Genomic DNA, 23,038 nt, shown 5'->3' on the forward strand with positions numbered 1-23,038 from the left:
CATTTTCCAGCGTATGTGCAGGCGACAAATGCCCCTCCACGCTGACCTGGAATGTTCTTTCGGCCAGAAAAATGTTCAGGATGTTCATCATTCTTTCACGTATCTGCCATTTCTGTAGTGTGCGTAGTATGTCATATCTTCAGGTGGTGTCGTAAGCCTTCCATAAATCAAGCGACGCTATCAAACAGTGTTCATCACGGTCGGGTAGAGACCTCTCTAGTTCCGTGTTAGTACCCCGACCGGACCTGAAGGCGTGTTGTCTCGTTTGTCGAGACGCTCGTTCGACTCTAGCTCGTTGGAGTTGGAGAGCTCTAGCAAGGCAATTTTCACGGACAATGGCAGTCGCTGAAGCATTGGATAATCAATGCAGTCCGGTCCTGAAGACCCGTGATTTTTCTAATGACATTTCTCTAACCCGAAAAAGAGGCGAATGACCCTAAGGTTAAAACCTCTATAGGCAAAAAAATAAGATGCAAAAAGATCACTTGAAACATTGGCGAACTGCAGGATGAAAACAATTATTATTATTACTGTTTATCCTATAACACTACAGCAACGACTCAGTGATGCTCGCATGGGATTGCACTCAACACTCGGTATGATTCAGGGACCCTTACCCAGTAATGGAACATTTCGAATCAAAATAACAAATAACAGGCCTGTTTTCAATCAATATCACAACGTCTCCGAATCAGCTCGTCTATTTGGTTACTCAACAAGGTTACAAGCGCTCCTGTAGTTTTTTCTATGTTTTGTTTTTTTCCTGCATCACGTCCTATATGCTAAATCTCTCGTCTTCTTTGTTTTGTTTTCGCTGAAATACAATAAATATAGTATGTATAATTTACGTTTCATCTGCTTTCACTATCACTTATCGATTCTATATATATTCATCTCTGTATCTCTTTTGCTCTGTCCGTGTATTCACGGTTGACTCGCTCTGCTTGTGTTATTGTTAATGTATGTTGCAATGCTCAAAGCTAGTTGAAAAATATTAGTTCTGTTTATCAGCAACCGTTTACAAATGTTTATTTTATTGTGTGGTTTAATACAAGTTTAAATAGTTTCATTTGTTTTCTGTTTACTACTGGTTTTTACCCTTGGTTGATGGATGTCTCAGGAAACTAAAATCAGAATCCGCGATACTATTCAAGACCGACCAATAACCGCTTAAATGTGGAGAAGCGACTTAGTATATTTTTTGACAAACTATTTTGAACGGTAGCAGATGGAATAACCATCGCGAACTTATGTCAACGCTGCATTTATTGTATAATGTCATTGTTTATTGAAATGCATTTGTTGTTCTATTACATTGCAACTGTACCTTCGAACACACTTCTCTGGCGTATTTCGACTAAAACGACATACAAATCCTTCTGGTTCAGAACTCGAGCAATTTGGTACTCGTGGATTGCTATAGAATCGAACAAAAAACTATGCGTCCCCATTGGGCTAAATAAGCTAATGGAAGCACATGGTGCAATTATCCCAATTCACTCTCAACTTGTCGACGCCATTCCACTGCAAATAATCAATAACGTTGAGAAAGCTAGATTATTTTAGATTATTTTTTTTTTGCTTGTCGATCTCCACTGTTTAAGTTGCGATGATCGGGATGAACGATACGCCGGATCGGTACATTTCTATGTTGTCTTTGCATTTTGTATGGAAAACTTAGTTGTAATCAGTTTGTGGGATTGATTACCTTTTGCGACAAGGACATTAACGTGAGATGAATACGGCATGTTTGACATAAGTACAAAGCGACTTTTTCTACTGATTTCCATTCCCCTATCTCCTCTTATTATCCGAGACGCAGCAACTGAATAGTGTCAAATGAAATCTCTGTTTGATTTTTAATCCTTTGATGGTTGTTGTTTTTGGCATTTTTTTATCGAATACGCTCGAAACGTACTGCTCACAAACTTGACGCTTTCTTACATTTTACGCTGCGCACTACTAGACACGGGAAATTAAAAATTAAAAGGCACACTTAAAAATCATAACCGTTACCCTCACTTCTGAACGGCCGTTTATCAATGCGTATCAAAATTGATCCGTTCATTTTCAACTTATGCATGTAGATTCACTATTCTCGTGTTTTTTTTTTGGTTTCAGTATACATCTATTCACATGTAGTTTTGATCCTTCAAGCATCGAAGCGTTTTCGTTTTTTTTATTTGGCTCCCATTTCGAATCCCATTTCATTCAAGATATGTTTCGCATCATTTATAATATAGCCACTATTTAAGAAAGGCGCCTCAAAAAGCAATTTCAAGAATTTTTAGCTGGTAGAGACATGATAGAATTGGTATTTGTTTGTTTTTTTTTTTTTTTGGTTTTATGATACTAACCCTCATTTGGATATAATATTTGTACAAAGGTACCTCATTGAACTGCTCCTCTCACTGTGATGGCGGAGCTGAAGAACTACTAGACTGAGAATATATAGATGAAACCAGTTATGTTTGATTTTTAATGACTCGACAATAGTTTAAGCAACTTTGAATAGAGTTTTCAATAGATGTAACCAACGAAAACATGTTGAAATGTTGTTGCAAATATAACGGTAGCTATTGCAGAACCATTAAATAGCTAAATAGCATAAACCATTTCTAAATACATTCATTCAAATTCTTAACAAATCAATAATAAATAATCAAACATTAACAAATTACGCCAGCTGCTGTTCTTATACGAGCAAACATTCTTATATAACGGTTAAGACTCGCGATGAAATCACACTCCACTAGAATTATAGAATAACTCCCTTCTGCGCTTAATACAGAAGAACAGAACAATATCTCTTTTCTGAGCTCTCATCACTCGAGTCGTTTTTTCCTTCTCTGTTTTTTTCCAAATTGGTTGACCTTATAAATGTATAGAAGAATAACAACGTTCTTACCTGTAGTAGGACTATTTACAATGTTCAACCCTCCATCAGATGCTCCACTTTTAGATGTTATACTCCTGACAACACTTGGAGCAGTAGAAGTTCGTGTTGATGCTTCCGTAGAACTTGCAGCCCTCAGTTCGACACATTTGATTTTTACCATAGTGGCTACTGGTGACAGCGATCTCGGCCGAAGCGAGTGGTTGCCGCTGCAGCGTCGTTTCCGACGTGTTCGAACCGGACGACGAAGACGATGACATACAGGATGAGGAAGATGCACTGGGAAGCTGCTGTGGTTGCGGCTGTTGCTGCGCGACAGGACTGATCGCTGGCGGTGGAAGGGAAACGCACATCCCGCCCGATGGGGTTCGGTTCAGAATAGTACTTCCGGGAGAGTATACTGTGGCAACAATGCCGCCCGATGTGGCCGTTGCCTGTTTGGCACAGCTGGAGTAATCTGGAGAGAGCCCGCTTTTCGGCATAATCGAAGATGGCTGGATTCGTTCCGTAGGGCTAAATCCGTGACTGTAATTGGAAGAAGACTGCCCCATAGAAGTACTGATCGGAAACGCTCGTTTGTCATTGTAAAAAGTTGATCGTGACAGGTAGAGCGTTTGGTCGAGTTCATTGAGCCTTCGAACTGAGGGAAGCTGCTGGATGCGGTCGTGGCTCTCCATATCTGCCTCGGTGTAGAACTTTGATTTTCCCGTCCCGTAACGTGGCATAAAGTCGTTGACATTACATGTTTGAGATTCTCGTTTACGCTGCGTTTCATAACATTCCAAGCACATGTAGCTGGTAGCGACGGTACCATAATTCATGCAGCCTGCGTTGATACAGTTAACCAGATCCGTTCCATGGTCTCCTCCATAATCACAAACATCCTGACCGGGATCGACGTATTTACTAAGCTTCTCCAGTTCCTTTCGTTCGCGCAATCGCTCCACCTCCAGGAACCGTTCCTGAGCACACTCCAAATAGTTTCTAATCATCTCCTCCTGGTACTCGTGTCTTCGCGCCTTCAGTGTGGCACATAGAATTCTAAATTTAGGATATTCTCCTCGCGATGATTTATCCGAAGAAATGCTTGACTTTTTATGCTGCCCACTCTTGCTTCCAATCCTCGTTATTGATCCGATGTTTTTCTTCAATTTCTTACTCATACTCTTTCCGATGCTCCCAAACTGTTTGGCCACACTTTGTAGCTGTTTGGCAGCTTTGCTTTTCCCGCTCGAACCACTACCCGAACCACCAGGCGGGAACGGAGGGAGTGACTGATTCGACGCTGTCATCGCAGCTAAATTCGATGAACTCGTCCCACTATTATGATTCTCATCAGCAAACACAATTTCTCCGTCGGCTATTTTCTTCTCGTACTCTTCATCCGAGTAATCATCGTAGATCTCATCGTCTGGACTGTCCGCAGCAGGTGCATAAACAATATCCAAGTACTCCTTCAGCAACGCCACATGTTCCCTATCCGTCAACACCCAATTTCCATCGCTACCGTCGTACTCCCGCCAGTCGAAATCTATACCCGGATCTATACAGAACTGGATTGGTAGTAACTGATTACTTGCATCCACCAGTGGAACCAAAGCCGGTGGATAATCTCCTACCGTTTCCATTGCTACCAGCGCCGAAAAGTGCGCCATATCGTAAGCCAACAGTAGCGGTGCCCTATGGCACTCATTCGATGGCACTTCGAATGGTAAATAAACACCACCGAACGGGATGGGTGAGAAGGCTTCCCCATTCATATCCCGCAAGAACACATCCGAAACCACGATGATCGTTCGTCGCAAAATATGTGCTAGTGCAAGCACATGAATTTCCTCCAAGCTCTCGTACGTGGCGCTCTCGTCATCCGCGCCGACCGACGTTCCGTCCAGGTTTTTCTCGATCAGCAGCGAGCGTCTCCGTGAGGCACATTTCGAGTTACGTCGCGGTTCCGGCGAAGCGATTGCCACAATCTCTTCCCACTCTTTGGCCCATTCTGTTTCGCAAAACACAAAACCAGCCTGCTTGTTGAGCCGGGTCTGCTGGAAGCGCCACCGTCGGTAGAGAGCGTCCCGGAATTCCTCCTTGGAGAGAATATCGTGTAGGGTGCGGCGCAACGTTAATCGTCGATCGTGGAAGCCCCACATGGCGAGGGAGGCTGCGTGCAGCAGGCAGTTGCCATCACCTGGAACGATGGGGGAAGGGAAGAATGTTAGCAATAGTCAAAATGGAGTAGTAAATTGTAAATGTAATACGAGTGGACGATTTTTTATAACAAATTAATCTTCTTTTCGCAACTTGAACTGGTTCGAATATCAACGTAGGAAAATTATAAAATAATGCAACAGATCAGTCGGCGTTAAAAAATCTTTTCATAGGCGGATTATTATTCGCAAAATCCCGTTTGTCGGTTTGAAAGAACTATTGCTACACTACCGTTGCAGACGAGACGGGGAATGTCACCCACACTGCTTAAAGCTAATTGAATGTGATATTCATTGTACAGTTCAGATGTTTTGACTTCACGATTGCGTGTATCATCGCGAAAGGTTCGAGCGTTTGTACGTGAACGTGTTCAATCACGTGGCCGTTTGTATGCCGCGTGTGTTGGCGTGTATGTAACTTCGTGTGTATAAATTTGATTTTATAACCGTGTGGCCATTCGCATATTCGCGGGCGATCTTGGATGATCACGCACGGACCGCGAATCTGATACTTAATTTTCGGTGTTGGTTCAGATGCTAGAAGAGAGTGAGTGCTTCCACATCACTAGAGTTCCCGGTCATGTCGCCGTGAAACGTGTTGTCTAGTAAATTTGATCGTCATTTTTGTACAGCTGAAGGCTTGGATCTAGGCTGCTAGGGCCGAGATGTAGCCGATTTATGATCGCACGAACACGGGCGTTTGTAGGCTCATTCTCGAGACCACGTTTGTGAAATTATAAGTGCTAAAACGTTCACTTAGTCACCGGGATGTTATCCTGTTTGTGAGATCGTGGCCGTAGATGTGCGTGGATGTCGCTAAGGACTCGAGCGTTTGTATGTTAAAGCATAGACCGAAGGAATATTTCCGGACGTGACCGATGAAATACCGTGCGAACAACTTCCCGCTTGAGACCGCATTTAGAAGTTTATTAGAGCTAAGACATTCACTTAATCACCGGGGGTTTTCATGTTTACGAGACCGCGAAAGTAGGTGTGCGTGGATGATTGTGAAGATCTTAAGTGTTTGTATGTTAACGTACTGAATACTAGAAGAGAGTGAGACTCCCCGTATCACTAAAGCCGAATTTACACCTATCCGATCCGTTTCAGTGCCGGTTCAGTTCCGTGCATGGACGCCAAAATTCTTTCGTACACTTCAAATGCAAGCATTCACACTTGTCCGGGACGGTGCCGTGCCGGACAAGTGTGAACGCTTGCATTTGATTTGTATGAAAGAATATTGGCGCCCGTGCACGGAACTGAACCGGCACTGAAACGGATCGGATAGGTGTAAATTCGGCTTAAAGTTCCCGATCTTATCGCCATGTTGTTTAGTGGGTTGCGCGTCATTTTTTCAATTAGTCCATGGACCTATGCTACTAGGGTCGAGGATAAGGAACTTTCGGACGTGACCGATTTACTGTTTTCAATGGAGCAGCCGTGTTTCGTTTCCTGTGAGCTGCCTGAATACCATCATACAAGTATGCAGTTATATTACATTCTCCATTCTTGTCTCTCCTACCATCTAGCAGTGGGCAATAGGCCGGTGCAAAAATGGCTTCCGCTGACAATGATTCGTCTCAAAGAGGGATGGATGACGAAATAAAACCGACTCTCCAACTAAAACTACGACCATGCTTCGAAATCTTTTTCTGGGCCAGACACACAATTTTTAAATCTATTGGGTATTTCTCGAAACCTTCGGAAATTCGTTCTGATAAGCTTAGGGTGGTTGTGAATAGTTTGAAGCAGGCAAATGATGTTGCTGGTTACGGGCCTTTTACTAAGGAATACAGAGTACATGTACCAGCTAACCAGGGCGAAATAGATGGGGTCCTTTCCAATTCAACTTTGAGTTGCGCTGATCTGCTGAGACACGGGGTTTTCTGTTTCTGAAGAGCTCCAAAAATAACAGCTCGAGGAAGCACTGGTGATAAACCGAAGCAAGTAGATCTTTTTTTCAGAAATCTGTGTTTAGAAAATAAGTTTCCAGCAACTCCCGGGACCCCAAAAACCCTAAATGTTGCCACATTTCAGTAGGAGCAAAAAACCAGCGGATTAACATGAATTAATAAAATACTCTGACATTGTGGAGGGTATTTTCAAAGCTTCAAATATCCTGATAACCTTTCTCCCCGCAGTAATGCAGTTGACTGCAAAATGGCCCCTCCTTACAGCGAATGAATCTTAGTTTCGAATGCAAAGCATTTGCATTAAGCGAAACATGGCTTACTTCATAAATAGACTCAACTTTCACTATTCGCTTGAATCGAGAAGACTCTTACGGATCAAAAAGTGCTATTCTTTCAATCGACCTTCCATCAACACCAGGCATTGAAGTTGTCGCTTGTCAAACCAGAATTAAGGGAAAAGACCTTTACATTACTTGCACCTACATTCCCCTAGAGCCTTAGTTAACCACCGACGATTTTACGATATTGCGGAACTCCTCCCCGCACCGAGACTAGTTTTAGGCGATTTTATTAGTTTGTCTTCATGATGATAATCGATCTACCTCTCTCCATGAGCTTAGCGAAAACTTCAATATGAACATTTTGAACACGGGGAAATGACACGGATTCTTGCTCCCCCAAGTGCGTCTTAGGCTTTTCCCTCTGCTCGACATCATTGCGGTTAGATTGCGGCAGCGAACATCTGCCAATTGTAATCATGTTGCTAACGGCTCAGCGCCACCGAATACAATCAATGTTCTGTATGATCTCACACGAAATATTGATTGGAAGAGCTACGCGTCCGCGATATCCGGAAAAGTAGAGTCGACACAAGAGCTTCCTCCGGAGGAGGAGTGCGGGTTCCTGACTGGCTTGATTCTCGATACCGCGATTCCAGCTCATACTAAATGCGTACCAGACGCGAACTCCCAACCCATGGTGTACAAAGAGTGCGTCGTCCCAACCCATGGTGGGACAAAGAGTGCTCAGACGTGTACGCGGAGAAAGCCACCGCGTATAAGACCTTCCGGGACGATGGGCTACCAGCCAGCTACCGAAAGTACGCGATGGCAGAAACGCGCATAAAGAGTTTGATGAAACCCAAAAAGCGTAGCTACTGGCGTCGGTTCATCAACGGGATAACGAAACAAACATCGATGAGCACTCTTTGGGGCACGGCCCGGTGCTTACGAAACCGAAACAGTACTAACGAGACCGTGGAATATTCAAACCGTTAGATATTCGATTTTACCAAGAAGATTCCGCCTCGGCATAGAAGATCTACTGCGCCGCGTCCCTTCACGACAACGCGAACGAAACACCGTTTCGATGGTTGAGTTCTCACTTGCTCTCTTGTCATGAAACAATAAAGCTCCAGGGCCAGACAGAATCGAATTTTACTTGTTAAAGAATCTGCCAGACTTCCAAGAGACGCTTGTTGAATTTATTTAATAAGTTTGTTAAGGGTGATATTGTCACGATTGCAGTCAAGTGAAGGACTTCGCCATCCAAAAACCAGGAAAGCCTCCGACCACAACTCGTATCGACCGATTGCAATGTGGAAGTTGTTCGAGAAAATGTTTTGCCTCGACAATTGTGTCGAAGGAAATGACTTATTGTCAAACACACAATTTGGTTTCCGCAATGGCAAAGGGACAAACGATTACCTTGCGTTGCTCTCAACAGAAATTCAAATAACCTATATGCTAGCCAAAAGCAGATGGCATCAGTTTTCTTGGATATTAAGGGTGATTCAGTTTCTATCAACATTTTTTCTGAGAAGCTGCACCAGCATGGTCTTTCGCCGATTTTAAACATTTTTCTTCTAAACTTGTTGTCTGAAAACCACATGCATTTTTCGCATGGAGATTTATCGACAGCTAAATGGGCCTTCCCCAGGGCTTATATCTTAACACCCTTCTCTACAACTTTTACGTGAATGACATTGACAAATGTCTTGTCAATTCCTACACGCTAAGGCAACTTGCAGATGACGGCGTGGTCTCTATTAAAAGTCTGAAAGCTGTCGATTTACAAGCACTATTGCAAGATACTTTGGACAATTTATCTGCTTGGGCTGCTCTCCAACTGGGTATCGAATTCACTGCGGAGAAAACTGAACTAGTCATATTTTCAAGAAAGCGCAAACCAGCGCAACTACAGCTTCAATTAATGGGTCAAACTATTGCTCAGGTTTTAACTTTCAAATATCTCGGAGTATGGTTTGGCTCTAAAGGTATCTGGGGATGTCACATTAGATATCTGAAACAGAAGTGCCAACAAATGATCAACTTTCTCCGTATAGTAACCGGAACATGGTGGGGGTCCCACCCAGGAGACCTGATCAGGCTGTACCAAACAACGATATTGTTAGTGAAGGAGTACGGGAGTACGCTCCGCTGCGAACATACATTTCATCAAACTAGAGCGAATCCGATATTGTTGTCTGCATCTTGCTTTGGGTTGCATGTACTCGATTCATACGATGAGTCTAGAAGCGCTGACGAGCGTCCTTCCGCTGCAAAATCGATTTTAGGACCTCTTATATCGAGTACTCATCCGATATGATATCTTTAACTCGGTGGGTGGTGATTGATTGCCCATACGTAATCGTGATGTTCATCATGACGTGATCTACTTTGGAAGTATTCGGTTGTCTGACGATGCAATTCTAGCTGCCATAAGAAAGCTGAAGAGCACAACGTCAACAGGACCTGACGGGGTTTTATTATGAGCATACAGATAATTTCTTTACAACTACACCCCTTTTTTTAATTCATTTCGTTTATTTGATAGGCACAAATGCGTTAGCTTGGTGGTGCCGAAATATTTTTTTTATAAAAGAGAAAAAATTTACAGCTATCTTAAGACTAGAAAAAAAATTCTATATATAAGAGAAAAAAAACTACACCCTTGATACAATAGCCAATACAGAAAGCGTCAAAAACTGAATAAACCATCTACGACAATTGACAGGAAAATTTACTGTACTGTATTTTCAGTACATAACACCAATTGACTCCTTAACTTATGTGTACGATACCACAGTTGCTTGTTTTAGACATGGAGATCTTCTTTTTAGGATCATTTTAAGCAACTTGTTTTGCATTACCTGAAGGCGCTTGCGATACGTTTTCGCGCAGTTCAACCATGCAGGGGAGCCATAGGTGGGAACTACCCGGAAGACTCCCTCGTAAAGCAGCAGTTTGTTGTGAAGCTGAAGTTGTGTTCTGGAACTGCTCAAGGCTGTTGGAGTTTTTGTATTATTCGGCTTGAGGATCGCGATGAGTCACAAAGTAGCTTGTGTTATCAGCAAATAATGCATATGTTGCTATGGCTCAGGACTGATCCTAGAGTATTGGTATTGAGCATGAGTTTTAGACAATTCGCCATTTACCGAGACTTTGAAGCTTATTTTCTTAAGGAACGACCTCACCATTCTTGTCAGGTAATTTGGGAAGTTAGCTTTTACCATTTTGTAGACGACAGCATCCTGCCAAACGGTATAGTAAGCCTTCTCCACGTCGAGCATCCTCGTAGATTTTCTTCCGGTGAAATCCTTTTTTGTAGCTAGGGTGATTCTCACAAATTGATCGCCGAAATTCGAATTATTGATTATTGATTGGTGGTCAAGATGGAGGTTCAAAACCAAACGTTCCAGAATTTAAATTAACTTGCTCAGCAGACTTATTGGACGATAGTTCACAGGTTTAGTGATATAAGCCGTGTGGTTTCCGATGAGCTAATTTTTTTGCGCTATTTCAGCCAAGAATAGAACCACTGCGAACCTGCTCCCATGTCGTAAGAGGCGACTAACAACATGCTAGGAGTTCCTAGGTCCTAGTTCACAGCTTTAGTGATATAAGCCGTGTGGTTTCCGGTGGACTAATTTTTTTTCGCTATTTCAGCCAAGAATAGAACCACTGGGAACCTGCTCCCATGTCGTAAGAGGCGACTAACAACATACTAGAAGTTCCTAGGTCAAGGTATTGATCCGCATCGAAGACATAACCTGGACGAACCTTAAGGTTTTGCATCATAGCCTCTATCCAGTCGATATTGAGTGAATAACTGACATTTAGTCACCTTTTCTGATTCGCTATTACCGATTTTGTACCAACGTTTTAGCCCCCTCCTGGCGGTTGCACTATAACCGTAAAGGATGAACTCTAATTCTACACTAGGTAACAGCATATATTCATATACCGGCTCTTCCATGCAAAGATATACCTTTCTAAGCCTTGGTTTTAAAACCGTATTTAATAAATGCAAACTTTCAAGTAGGAAAATTTCTTGGATTGGCCCAAGATGAAGCTGTCGAATTATACAAAAAGTTTTTTGTGTGGCACGCGATCTGTAGATGTGTCAAAATAAGCCAGTTTATCAAATCTGGAACCGTCTACCGACAAATCTACATTGACGAATACCTCCAAAACTGACTTCTTCAGTTCTCATGAAGGTCTGACACTAGCTTTGTACTGGTTTTGCTTTCTTAATAAAAGCGGTACACTTCAGAATTTCACACTGTCCGAAAATGTAGGGCCATCGGAAGCTAAAACTTCGTAAAATCGCACTCCTGGTCCTTTGTTCAAAATCATCCAGTGAAGTACTCTGCGTCACTCTTTCGAGTTTGAACCACTCATATGGTAGTCGGACTTTGCCAGTATTGCTCTTCTTCCATCCATTCTTCTTCCGGGTCGGCGATGGATCAAAAACTCTTGTCGTTGTGTTTATTATATTTATTACGCATAATAAACATATCGTTTGCAATTTGGTATTTAACACAATTATGGAAACGTATCTGATCGGGAGAGTGGAAATGCCAACTTGTCATTAACATTTCGCAGTGAATTACTTCACATTCAGTTGAGATATCTTTTAATCATTGAAGTGTTATCAAGAAGCAATACTCCCGATTGCCGGATGTTTGGCGTTCAAATTTCTGGTTTCGAATTATCGGAAATTGATCGCGAGCGACTATCGCATATATTGCTGATTATATTCCACGCGGCATTTTCCTTCTATGTAACGCTCCGCGGAAGAATAATTATTAAAAATGCCTATCCGAACGTAATTCATATTTCTACTGAAGGTCGCACTTCTGAAAACATTGATCTAAAATGAAAAGACAAAGCGCGTGAGTACTTGGCTAAATCACAATATCTACCATTATATATCCTGATTCATTTCCCTACCTACTAACAACAATCCTATCCTGCGACACTTGTGGATGATAGAGAGAATTCCTCGGACATAATAACCACAAGTGTTGAACTAACATTCCTTCCCATCCCATAATTGACCTACATGGTCGTGGCCATCTACGTTATTGATCATACTATAATCGTAGTCTCTTTAGGTTGCACGTTGAGTATGATGTACTACTCCCAAGTATCATACAATTGGTTTAATATGCAATTGCAACAGACCTTGATCAATCACGAGAAACTCATGGGCGGTCAACTAAGCTAAGCAAAGCTAAGATAGTTCACAGGTTTAGTGATATCTTTGTTTGGCTTTGCTATAACTTGGGCGTGTTTCCGCTGCTTTAGGAAGTGGCATAACGTAATGCAAACATTGTAGCTTTTTGTAAGGTAGACCAAACCCTTTCGAGGGATGTGTTTTGAGCAAATGTTTTTCAACCCACCCATCCCTGGTACTTTCGCTTCAAGTCTCTTAATGATACCTTTCACCTTCTGTGATTTGGTATACGTGGAAAAATCGGTGTTGGTGATAGAATCTACAGGTAACGGGTTGTGCCTTCGAAAAGCTGTCCGCTAAAGTTCGAGCTTTTTCTGCAGGAGAGATTACAAGTTTCCCATTAATTTCCAGCGGAGGGTTGCCATAAATAAAACATCAAGCTGTTTTAAATTTGAAGTTGCGCGGTCGTAGTTCTTCAGTGTAATGTACAAAATGTTCTATTTTTGGCGTAAAATAACCTCCGATGACGGTATTTTTTAAACGAATTGAAAAACTAAAGATATGCATAATTAGCCAACGTTTTAAGCAGACTTGATGTCTCCGGAAAGTGCCAATCTTAACAAATCTCCAACAATTCAGCGGATATGGGTAAAAGCGAGTTAAAACCACTCACCTGTGGTAGCCAGCGGCCACAGCTTCCGACACACGCCTGAGTCGTACCACCAGTTCAACCGATTCGTCGCTTCCAGTGAGTTGAGTGTCGAACTTTCGATGAGGTCCTTTTCGAGAAATTTTCTACAAATCAAATCAAAAGGCGTGAAAACTATCAAGTGAGTAACAATTTGTTGACCAAAACCTACCGAAATTCCTCTGAGTATTTGGTAAGATCCGGAAGCGTAAAGGTGTAGTCCGGTGTGTCAATGAAATTCAGATTCTTCTCGTTCTGCTCGTGGCAGTGGGTGTGGAAGTCCATCTCGAACTCCTGTCGTGCCCGGGAAACTAGAGTCACATTTTCCGTTGCCCGCGAGATGCCTCGTTCCAGTTTCTTGCCTGTATGGTGTGAGCCGGAATCGACGGATAGCGAGTTTGTTGACGGATGTCATGGGGAGCCGATGTTGATTTCAAGAGGGGAAAAGGAAAAAACGCGCCATTAGTACGAGCTGAGAGTGAAAAATTGTGTTGCTAGCTGAAAATATACCAGATTTATACAGTAATAACAGTAAATATATAGGACAAACGTTAGTTTTTTTTTTCTTTATGCGGAACATATAGATGCTTTTAGGCGAAATGAAAACTACTCTACTAATAGAAGAAGCACAAAAAAATGACAGAGCATACACACATAAACGTGAGCTAAAAGAGGAACACGTACAGTCAAAAATGTCAATCGAGTCGGTTTTGGTGAGCGTTGGCTTTAGCAGGCTTAGTGTTCCATTGCGGCTCTGGCCCATACCGACGGCAGGCTGATAGTGATGGCTCGAGGACGATCCGTAATCGCCACCGCTGCTGCTACTGCTGTTGGTACTGGATCGTGGCCCTGCCGGCGGATGGTGGAGATGCAGACTTGCACTGCCATTGTTGGCATGATGTTGATTGCTATATGATGAACAGCTAGCGAATGGGGATGGGGACGAATGGTGCTGCGGCTGCTGTTGTTGTTGTTGTTGTTGTTGCTGTTTATGGTGATGTTGCTGTTGTAACAACACGGCCGTCGCCGCTGTAGCCGCTAGTGGAGGAAGTGGTGATGATGTACTAGTTTGCGCTTTCATTAATTTCTCATTGTTGCTTTGTTTGCTGTTAAAGTACTCGGTCGTTGATGTGTCTGCCAGGAGGAAAACCGAAAATCGAAATTTTGTGGGATTTTCGTTTGATTTTGATTGTACGCGTTCAATGGCACAACAAGCCACGATACGATGGGGAAAATGAAACGAGAAAAGATGAGAATGACACATTAACAATAGTTGAGCTGGAAGAGTGCCGATTGATTTGGCAATAAATTGATGTACCTAGCGTTAGACTGGAATGATACAATGGAAATACCTTCTTTGCTTTGTTTCATAGGTTTGAAAACTAGTTTTTAAACTATGTACAGCCAGCAAGGGATGCCTTGGATGGAAGGGAAACATTGCTAGCTTCATGAGAAATATATGAACATTTGTAATAATAATAACTACTATCACAATTTTAGTTTACTCCATTTGATCACGAGCAACTGCGTTTATCATAGCACTATTCAGGCCAAGATAGCATCTAGGTATCAGTATCATTCTAGTCGGAAACTATTCTGCATCAAACGAAAATTCTAAAATAATGGTCAAAAACCAACTCAATCTAGTAGAACTACCGCTCGGTTCACCAGCTTGCCTACCATTGTAATCGATGAGCGCCTTTTTCAGATCCCAATCCCACGATCGCAAACAGCTGACGGCGTCCTGTGCGTTGGCACCGGTGTGCGTGATGAATTCCGTCACCAGATGAGACGTTTCCATAGCAGCAGCACTGCCACCCAGCGCTGCGGAACAGCCACTACTAGTAGTTTGCGAGCGTTGCTCGTGCTCTAGCGTTTGAATGGCAGTAAAAATCTCTGCCCGCTGTTGGTCGGTCGTCGTCGCAACATCCGCTACCTCCTGCACCGGAACAGCAACTTCCGCAGCGAGCGTTCCGGTAGAGGGGTACCTGAACTCGGATGCTCACTATCGTTACCGTGCGTTTCGGTGTGCTACAATTCTTCTAGTTTGTCACGCTGTCAGATTTAAAGTTCGTTTTGATTAGCCGTACGCGATTATTCCGGTTCAATTATTGAGTGCTTATCGTCAGCAGGATTATTCCACTTTCGTTAGATCACAGTCCGTTCCACATCCTGGCGAATACTGTTAGTAGGTGCACGGTGCAGGCGAGTGAAATATTTTCATACGCAGATTGTGTAGAGCGAGTGGTTGTGGGTGGATCGTGGTTTTATTTAGAGCGAAACACATGATTTTGTTGTTGTGTTTTGTCAAGAATGATGATGGTGTAGAGGGCGAGTGATGATATCAGCAACGGCAGCGATGCGAAGGTTTCACGCACACCGCGGGATGATGAGAGTGCAGAATTGTAGAGCATATGAAAAGAACGAGAGAAAGAGATGAATTAAAAATATGCATTACTTGTTACGGTTATTATTATTATCATTTTGAAGAAATACATTCCCTGCTGAATTACATATATGACGAAGCGTGAATAGTTTCGTTTGCTACTCTGGTTAATTACATTTTTTCGATGAAAGGATGCATAAAGCGTTGCCCCGTCCCTGTTTGCTTGTAGTGATTGCCTCTCGATTGAGGCGAGAAAATGCAAAAAATACAGAACATGCCGATATAGACGCACGCATATTGTCGATAGAAAGATGGAATTGGTTGCATTGCTGCCCTATCTGGTCGGACGATACCGGAACGGCAGAGAATCGATCGTTCTTGTTGGCGAAGTATGACACTTATTTCTGTATTCACTTGCACGCAGAGCAATTCGCTGGGGCAATAAAAATAGCCGCATAGGCAACCGAATGTGAATACGTAATGCTCAAGGGATGTGGTTTCTGGAAAAATGTTACACAACAAGTGCGAGGAAAAAAGCGGTTATAATCAGCATGACAAGTCAATAGAACCTTCCACGTGTGTATTTTTATATCAAAGCGACCGCGAAATCTTCCGGACAATGTGGAAAATGTGAATACTAACCCAGCTAACCAGGCTGTCTGAAGTGTTTCTCTAACCGCAACGTAATTTGATCTCATCAAGTCCCCTCGTTACAAAAAACTAATCTTGTTTTCAATCCCTTCACACAGTGTGCGCGACTCTGCCAGTAGTATATTCTACTGAAAAATTCACATTGCACCGATAAGCAATGATTCACCATTTAGCTTTTGATAATGTGGCGAATTCTGCTCAATAATGATTTATTGTGTAGTTCCCTCACGGTGGAGCGTGTGAGTCATTCACTACTGTGTTTATTCCCGCCAAAATTTCTGGATGAATTAAAAAATCCAGATGCCACGAAAAATCTAATTACTAATATTCCCAATAATGCTTCCCAAAAAAATGCGAATAAACGAATAATTCCGAACATAAGTACTAGTGCCTACAAGGGTACGTAGTAAGGTCCCCCAGGATGGACATGAACTCTTTTTGAAATTTACTGAACTCTCGGATCAAGGGAAATTCGAACCACTTCGCGCATTGATTGCTACGAGCCTCACATACGTATGTTGTGTTAGTAAACAAGAACTAGTAACTTGTATTGTTCTTCTAGCCTCTTCATGCCCATGTTGTTTATATTCTATTCTATTCTAACCCTTACACAGCCAGTATTGAAAAGCATCCTGGAAAACACTGCAGTTACACTTTAGTGTTTTTCTTGTCAATATCAATATTTGAAGCATATTATATGAAATATGTCGCAAATATTAAAACGGCCAGGTCTACTGTGCAGAGTTTGTTTTAAAGATGATTCAAAATTATACGGTAATTAAATTATTCATTTAATGAATAATCAAACTAGCGAATCCTTTTAAATCTCGAAGGAGGAAGAAACGAGGACAACCGTACCGACCGTTTCAGTTTAAAGGGGATAAATCGTTGGGATTGATCTTAGCCAATAAGAAGGTTAATGTCACTCCTTTGGTCCTTTGGGATGGGACAGAGGTATTTACACCTTGCCCTGGCTCATAAAGCCTAGGTTAAAGCGCCTTTACTCGCTCTTCTTCATGCCCATGTTGTTTATAAACAACGAAGTTTGTCAACAAATAACATTTAGTTTAGGCAAGATTTGCTCTCGAAGTCAAAGACGGCTAACTAGTGCTAATTTGGGTGCTAACTAGACACATAGTTGGTGCTAGTTACTAACGAGATGAATTCGAAAGAAAAAAATCAAACTTCATCATTGTTTTTATTATTGGTAGTAGTACATTCTTACCTTTCCATTTCCATAATTTACCTCGGTGCTGGTACTTATCACTTCAGGCCCATGGGTTTTAATTTTCTCTTCAAGGGGTGGGTTTTTAATTTTTTTTACGTTTTTTTAAATATGGTATAGAAACCCTCAAACTTTGAAAATGTTTTCCGATGGGATTCCCTATACACATGGGACAATTATGCGCATAGCGACAGCTCAGGTCCGTCCGATCCGGAGGTGTCGACTATAAGCACTCTTTAAAACCACCTTCGCCAAGTTTCTTATCCTTCTTGGCGTTACTCGTTTCTATTAATCTTCTAGCTGGTACTGAGAGTCCCTTGGCGGCGGTATTTCACCCGATATTGATGCTCATTTTCGCGATCCATTTAGCTGCAGTGATCATCGGCGGTGAAATTTCTCCAGACAACGATATCCCTATTTTCTCCTATTTCGCATTTTTCCTCCTTAATTGCCGTTACTAGCCCGTTGTCGGACACCTGCTTTGTGAATGGTCTACTCACAAATGTTGCCAATATCGAACCTTGTCGAAACGTGAGCCGATCCTTCAGAAATGCCGTCCAACGTGACATACATCCTTTTCCAGCCACCCTCGCAAGGTTTCTTCATCGATTTATTTCTAGAGTGACTGAACTCAAATGATTTTTTATGCGTCAAAACGGTTTGCAAGAAGTTACAAAATTTTTAAAAATGAATCAAAACCCTCTTGGAAGGGGTTTGAGCCTCTAAAACTCTCCCCTTACGCACGGGCGAGAATATTTGTGTATTTCATTTTTCCTTAATCTTAGGCTTTCTAACTTCTCTTTACTGTTTTCTATGAACTCAGCTATTAGAAATCATACAACTTCATTATTCATGATGTTCACTCAATCTGAAAAAAAATTCCCGAGTATTCCAGATTTTCTAGGATTTTGAGGAAAAAAATTCTAGCTTCAAGAAATTTTCATCCAAAACATTATTTGAGTCTAAGTGCAAGATTTATCATAACTTCAAGCAAATGTTTGTCAAATATAAATTAGCGAAAAGAGGGTTCAACAAAGTTTTCAGGGCAAGAAAGGTATAGAATATTAACCCATTTTTTGCGCTTAGAAAATAATAAACAGGTTCGAGGCAGGCATTAGGAATATTTCTTATTCAGATATTCAGATTAAATTTTAGTAAATTCTCCGACGCCCAAGAAATCGTGAGATACAGGATCCGAATAGGTTAGTGGTTAGCGGATATTGTATATAGTCGCATCAGTGAAAGCCAAGAGTGCGACTTCCGGTTACCACAAAATAGTGAGAACTATCATCAATATGGATGTCGTTTGATGGACATCGGACATCGGAAATTGATGATTGGCACCATTTAGAAATCCAAGATGGCGACTTCCGGTTACCACAAAACAGTAGAAACCATCATAATGAATCATAGTTTGAATCATGCGAATAATTTAAAAAATTAACAGGTACACTTCCTCTAATTCAATGCTGGATGCATTATAGAGATAGACGGGTTTGGGTATTTTTATTCGAGACCTGACCCGAGCCCGTACCCGTAGAAATCGGGGCAGGTTCGGGTTTTGTTATTTCCGGGTACGGGTCGGGTACATCAAAACATATTTATTCCCGGTACGGATAGGTTCGGGTTTTCTGAAAACTTTTCACACCCGTATAAATGTTTTTGAATTTAAGGATGCTACCTTTCCATAAAAATCAGGACGGGATAGGTTATCCTCTCAGCAAAATATTTCAACAAGCATAATTTGCCCATTTTCACATACAAAGCTTCGTCCCATAGGTGAAACGTGAGAGTGTATCGAGTTAACTGGACTACAGTGAAGATCCGTTTTTATCAGCCCCTTGGTGAATTTTAGGCTGATAAAACGGGAACATTGACAAAATCGGGACAAATATTTTCCTTTCTTTTTAATAAGCCGAAGCTCTTGAAATATTCTTCTGTAGTCTTTAGATATAGCCTCATAACCCTTTCTGAGTATTTATGGTTTAAATTTCCCTTAAGGGGGTCTGACAGTGCAAAATTTCAAAAAATACAAGCTTTTATTTTTGCATATTTTGGATCTCTAAGATAAGAAAACTATGCTCAAGAAAGGATTTACTCGAATTCAACTTGGTTCATCTGCTAGAGCCCATTAATCTACCAACTATCAATTTTCATATGAGGCTGACAAAATCGGGCCAAAAAGCTGATAAAATCGGGTGCTGATGAAATTGGGTCTTTACTGTATTAATAGATTTTGAACTGGAAGTCAATCATTTGGCAAACCTTTATCACGTTTTGCGAAGTTTCTCGAGCATTTCTAAGTATTTTTATTGAAAATTTTCTTTCTTAAATTTCCGGATAATTTTGATCAGTAACATCTTTGAATCTAAAAGATTAAGCTTTCACAATTCAATTTTACTACGTCCAGAAAGAAAAAAGTACTGCATGGGAAAGATATATATATATATATATGACTTTCATCGATGGTTTTGAGGAAATAGTCTAAATTATCCATCAATCTGCAAAAATTATAGTTTTATTGACAGAAACGTTTGCCGTTACCAAAAGAATTGTTGATGAATTGATCAAAAATTGCAGAATTTTTTTAATATAACTACCCAAGTAACAATAAGCTTTAAACCATTGCGCAATATTGGCTATACATTTGCACTAATGTTGCATTGGAACTCCATTATAGTATCAACAATGCAATCAAGCTCTATATTAGCGTCAATAATGCATACCTGCACTTCCGAAATATAGCATTATCGCTTGATTTGTATACGTATATAGCTGATATAATGCGTACACGCTTCAAGGATCTTTATAGCATGTGCATTTTGTACCATTTTAGAGCATATATAAAGACGATATAGTGCTATCGTAATGCTGTAAGTTTATTCTTTATGCAGCTTCTCTTGAAGATTATATTTGGCATATTTCATTTCATTCGAACATATGCTCAGGTAGCAAAAGCAGCGCACTTACTGAGAAGAACGAGGCAATGTACCTCTATTCTAGACTTAGTAAAGGCAATTTTCGAGACTCAGTAAAGGTAATTTTTTTAGCGAAATGGAAGTCGTTAATTTTGCTATTTGTTTTCGAAAGAAGATGGGGCTTATAGTTTAGGAAACTTCAAAAAAATTTCATTTGTCACGTAAGATGGTACTTTGGTTTTATTGTTTTGTTTTGTACGTATTTAGTAACGTAGGAGGCAGTCAAAAGGCGAAGGCGAATACATCGAATTTTATCGTACATTGAATAAATATGAGAATTTTAGACCCTGTTCAACTGCTTTGTGTAGAGAGGAATGACTAGATTCCTCTCTCTCTCCAACACAGTTGGGACTGGCGAGCTGCATTGCTGCCTCTCCTGCATACAGCTGCCTCTCCTCTCACCCTCCCTATAACAAACTTTTCAACAAAGAGGATATACACTGAAGTTTTTTTTTATGCGGGGGATACGTACCGCATAAAAAAAATCCGCATAAAAAAAACCGCATAACTTTGAAAATCCTCATAAAAAAAACCGCATAACTTTGAAAATCCGCATAAAAAAAAACCGCGTAACTTTGAAAATCCGCATAAAATAAAACCGCATAACTTTGAAAATCCGCATAAAAAAAACACATAAGGTATGAAATATTTTTCAATATTAAGAGCCATAGTACTCAAGGAAAAGCAAGGATTTGAAGTAAGAAAGTTTAGAAAAAAGCGTGGAGTAGGGTCATATGAGCAAGCTTAGAGTTTTCCGGCTACTTAGCTCTTTTTCTTCTGCAACGCAGGAGTCAGGATCTTTTGGCATTAAATGCGAATCACCTGAGTCAGCGGCATGTCCAGACAAGCGTAAAGTCACTTAATGACTTATGCTGTCGGAACCGTGACTTCTTGGAATCGCAAGACTGTCCTCGGCACCTAACCGACCAGCATTGAGATAACGATTTCGAGAGAAATTTCAACGTCGGGAAATTTCTCCGTCGGAGTAGACTAGGCCCCCGCCGGGGACTAATTCGAATAGATCGGGAAGTAGCGCCGGCAGATGCTCGTCGTGGCGCCTGACAACTGGAAGTCACTCCACCCCGAATCGCAGTTCGTATCGGTTTCGGAAGATCTTCCACTGCCGGGGAACTTTTCGTCGGAGTAGGAAAGATCCACCGTCGGGGACTATTCCGAGTAGTCCGCAGCGAATCGCCGGCTTGAATCATCGGGGCGCCAGTGAACCGGACGCAATCCTCCACCGGGAATCGCTGGACTAACCTCGGCATTCTGCCGGACTGCATCTAAGGAAGAATAACGTGTCCGTCAACGGTTGCAGGAGACATTCTTTCGTCGGGGAACTCTCCGCCGAGGTAGGCTAGCTCCACCGTCGGGAGCTACGCCGAGTAGCACCGAACGCGACAGACCCTGGTCGTTGGGGCACCAGTGAACCGGAAACCACCCTCCAACCGGAATCGCCAGATCGACCACGGCATCCAACTGGTCAACGTAGAGAGGAAGGCATGTAGAATATCATGCCGTGCAGGACTGATATGGCGGTTACGAGACAAGCGAAATCTAGCACGACCAGCTAGACCTGGAATCAAGTGAAGTGCATTAACACGCCTCCCCCCAAAGTAGTCATTTCAAATGGAATCCGGGGGATCAGGCAAATGTCGGACTTCTTGGTGGAGTTTAGAGGAATAGAGAGTTATCTTCTCTGTTCAGAGTCCCTCACTGTGGCCACATGATGGACGAAATCGGTAGTATGGTCTAACTACTGAACGTGTGCCGGGTCGGCGTAAAAGCTTTATCACCAAGTAAAAAAAAGATACACGCTCAGAGACTTTTTTTCCGATCTCGCCGAACTGAGTCGAATGGTATAAGAGATTCGGCTCTGCGGGCCTCGGTTAAAAAGTGTAAATTCCGACCGATTGCATAAGTTTTATTATGAGAAAGGTAAAAAGGTATTCAGTCATTTTCTGTTTTTATTTTCACTGCATCAAGAATACTTCTCATATCCTTAACCCAAAGACTAGTAATTTATAACCTAAAATAAAAATATAAACATTTTGTGTCTTTTGTTTAAGCATGTGCATTCACGAGGATCTATCTTTCGATAAAAGTCGCTTCAGGTGATGCCCTAGAAATTAAAAGGAAGCTGCATAAAAAGAATCGCATAACTTTGAAAATTCGCATAAAAACCGCATAACTTTGAAAATCCGCATTAAAAAAACCGCATAACTTTGAAAATCCGCATAAAAAAAACCGCATAACTTTGAAAATCCGCATAAAAAAAAACCGCATGACTTTGAAAATCCGCATAAAAAAAAACCGCATAACTTTGAAAATCCGCATAAAAAAAGTCGCATAAAAAAAATCCGCATAAAAAAAACCGCATAAAAAAAGACTTCAGTGTAACTACTACAGGAAACCTGCAGATGATGCTTTATTATCTCGCTCTTACATATGATGATCCTTTTAGTTTAGGTGGTACAAAACGTATGCGTAGAAAAATAATAGTTTAGTTTTGTCACCGGTTTATTACCTTTTTAGAGTTGTCCTACTGGAGCCGTAGAACTGGGTTCTCGGAAGGGCTCCCTGCCAGAATCTTGCTTGATACTTGATGGGCAACAATTCGCTTCGTCGAATCTACGC

The 23,038-nt window shown here is 41.6% G+C and overlaps 1 protein-coding gene across 3 annotated transcripts; it reads right to left on the reverse strand.

The window, feature by feature from the left end:
- Positions 1-662: 662 nt before the first annotated feature.
- LOC131695062 (OTU domain-containing protein 7B-like) lies at positions 663-15,599 on the reverse strand. 3 transcript variants are annotated; one of them, XR_009306592.1, is made up of 6 exons: positions 14,842-15,599; positions 13,846-14,295; positions 13,334-13,523; positions 13,147-13,268; positions 2,909-5,081; positions 663-814 (listed from the first exon to the last, which is right to left on the reverse strand). XR_009306592.1 is itself a non-coding variant. In XM_058983589.1 (5 exons), the coding sequence occupies exons 1-5, from the start codon at positions 14,960-14,962 to the stop codon at positions 2,959-2,961; spliced, it is 3,006 nt and encodes a 1,001-aa protein (XP_058839572.1). In that variant the 5' UTR covers positions 14,963-15,598; the 3' UTR covers positions 663-2,958. The 3 variants fall into 3 exon arrangements, 2 of the variants coding, with proteins under 2 accessions (XP_058839572.1, XP_058839574.1); XM_058983589.1 differs by having other exon boundaries at positions 663-5,081; positions 14,842-15,598; XM_058983591.1 differs by lacking the exon at positions 13,846-14,295 and having other exon boundaries at positions 663-5,081; positions 14,842-15,596.
- Positions 15,600-23,038: the final 7,439 nt, after the last annotated feature.

Source organism: Topomyia yanbarensis, unplaced genomic scaffold (assembly GCF_030247195.1).
Source record: "Topomyia yanbarensis strain Yona2022 unplaced genomic scaffold, ASM3024719v1 HiC_scaffold_262, whole genome shotgun sequence".
Taxonomy (NCBI): Eukaryota; Metazoa; Arthropoda; class Insecta; order Diptera; family Culicidae; genus Topomyia; species Topomyia yanbarensis.